The sequence below is a fragment of the Montipora foliosa genome, chromosome 2 (assembly GCF_036669935.1).
Source record: "Montipora foliosa isolate CH-2021 chromosome 2, ASM3666993v2, whole genome shotgun sequence".
NCBI classification, from domain to species: Eukaryota; Metazoa; Cnidaria; class Anthozoa; order Scleractinia; family Acroporidae; genus Montipora; species Montipora foliosa.
Window position 1 is genome coordinate 49732022 of NC_090870.1, and position 2500 is coordinate 49734521.

Sequence of the window (2500 nt, forward strand, 5' to 3'; positions counted from 1 at the left end):
CCTTCCCACACACAATCTAATCTATCAGCCCTCCTCTCTCAGGAAACAATTTACTTTTTCCCTCCACCTGGCTTGCAGACAGAACTAAGAGGCAGAACTGAAGAAACGGACCTATTAAGCAATTTTTAAACAGAATCATGTAATGCAGTAATAGTGGAAAAGTGAAAAAAAAAGTGCAACTTACCTGCCGCCGAAAATCTGCATGCCAAGGAGAGCAGCAATCAAGATAAACAGGAATAATAAGAAAATCAGGCTCACGATAGACTTAATGCTGCTCACAAGAGAAGTGGCGAGGTTCCTTAGTGACCGCCAATGTCTGATACAGAAAATAAACGAATAGGTTTAACACATACAAAGAGAAAAAAACCCGACTCAAAACCACAGAAAGCCCAAATTCTATATTTGAACTTCGTCAGTGGTCCGAAAAACTGAGGTGGCTTTAACAGAATTAACTGATAGAAAGTGTAATGTGAAGTGCTAGTCTTCTACCCCATATAAACCGGAGCGTTAGCCCTACTGATGGAAATGGGCCCACACAAGGACAAGGGTGGGAATGGAACCAACGACCTTCGGTTTAGATCACCGCTGCTCTGCCGACTGAGCTACAAAGTCAGACGGGAGCAGGCCGTGGGAACTGAAGATGTTAAAGTCCTGGCAATCAACATGTACAAGTACAAGGAAGGATTACGTTTTTGCAAACGTTGGCCGTGTAGCACTTATATTTCAACAGAATTAACTGCTTAGAGTTCAATGTGAAGTGCTAGTTTTCTACCCCATATGAACCGTGTGAGCGTCAGCCCTACTAATGGTAATGGGCCCACACAAGGACAGAGAAAAACTTTGACCATTTCCATTAGTAGGGCTAACGCTCACATGGTTCATATGGGGTAGAAAACTAGCACTTCACATTAAACTCTAAGCAGTTAATTCTGTTGAAATATAAGTGCTACACGGCAAACGTTTGCAAAAACGTAATCCTTCCTTGAGGTGGCTTTAGCTCCGCCCCTTGCGCGGTCTCTGGAACAACCTTTCTAAGGAGAGTGTAGCAAAAAGGTAAGGTGCCAAAGCAAGAATTAAACTTGAAGACTAGACTAGCTGTTCATATGAACGTAAGTTTCCCGTCGAAACATGTTACTACAGAGAGGTTTCTTACCTCGTAAATTTGAACACTCTCAGAAGGCGGACACACCTCAATACACTTATGCCAAGTTTCAAGTATTTTTCCATTAAAATGTCTACGATACCAAAACATACCACCTGTTTCAAGAGAAAAAAAGAAAAGCTTTGTTATTTGTCTAACAGTCAAAATAGTTGAAAAGAATCACTGAAATGAAACCACCGTACGAACATATGACCTTATCGGGTCTTTCCAGAAAACGCGACGTTCCGCTGAATGCGCCCACTGTGGACCAATACGAAAAACATTTGTAAAGGAATTCTAGGTGAAACTTGATCTTTCCAATTTTCATTCCATTCGTTAATCGCTTGAGCTGGTAGGTTTTTTATCATGCACAAATAAATATACTGACAGACATTTAAAAGCGATTCAAGAATGGAATGCGTGGAATCTGTAAGAATCTCTCACAAACTTCCCGCAAGAGAGTTGAAACTGAAATAATCCAGAAGTCTGCAAGCCTACTCGAAGGCAGCTCGCAGGCAATAGATAGTTTTGTTATCGCGAAACATATCAGTATACTTAGACCCCATATTCGAAGAGCGTAAAGGACTGGGTCGACTGACAAAACGAGGTGATCGGAGAGGGGGGAGAGAAAGTTTTTCTGGCCATCTTTGTTTCCTCCACCGCCCCCACCCTCTAGTTTTGTCACCTGGCCTAGACTTACCCCCGCACTTATGTTCCGCGATCATGTGAGCGGGCTACAATTTATGTGTATTTTCGAAAATTAATCGAGAACTTACTGCACAATCAAAGCAGTTAAAACTTGAAGAGAAGTACTGATGAATCCCAAGGCCATAAAGCTTGAGCAGCATCTCCACGAAGAAAATTGACAAAAATGCGATCTCGGCTATATCTGAAAAAGAACAGAAACATATCAACCTTATCGCAAGTTTGAGTTCGTGAGTAACCCCATCAGAATCTCAGAAACAATTGACTCTGCATTTGAATTTGCCCAAACACCCACAAAGGAAAGGAAAGGAACCTTATGTAAGTGTCTCGTCGTTATAGCGCAAATTGACAATGAAAGCAAATCAAGTCACATGTTGGTTTTTGAGGAGAGAGGAAACCAAAGTACCCGGAGAAAAACCTCTCGGTACTGAGTAGAGAACCAACAAACTGAACCCACGTATGACTCCAAGTCTGCTCTCACCACTGCGCCATCCCTGGTCCATCAATTACGATTTTTCAGCCCGTCTACATTTCGAACAGTGTTCCTGATAGTGTGTCTTAGCCGTTCAAAGCACCATGTCTCCCGGGCCACAATGGTGGAAGGCGAGTGCCATATACATACATTTAACGGTAAAAAAGTAAGGACAAAAATAA

At 42.2% G+C, this 2500-nt stretch overlaps 1 protein-coding gene across 5 annotated transcripts in view; it reads right to left on the reverse strand.

Moving 5' to 3' along the window:
• LOC137993437 (voltage-dependent calcium channel type A subunit alpha-1-like) overlaps window positions 1-2500 on the reverse strand; it is a 75132-nt gene that overhangs the window by 46156 nt on the left and 26476 nt on the right. For all 5 annotated transcript variants that reach the window (XM_068839284.1, XM_068839285.1, XM_068839286.1 and 2 more), the window contains 3 exons: window positions 1918-2030; window positions 1154-1257; window positions 185-316 (listed from right to left, as the gene is read on the reverse strand). In XM_068839284.1, coding sequence (XP_068695385.1) covers window positions 185-316; window positions 1154-1257; window positions 1918-2030 — 349 coding nt within the window. The remainder of the gene's footprint in view (window positions 1-184; window positions 317-1153; window positions 1258-1917; window positions 2031-2500) is intronic.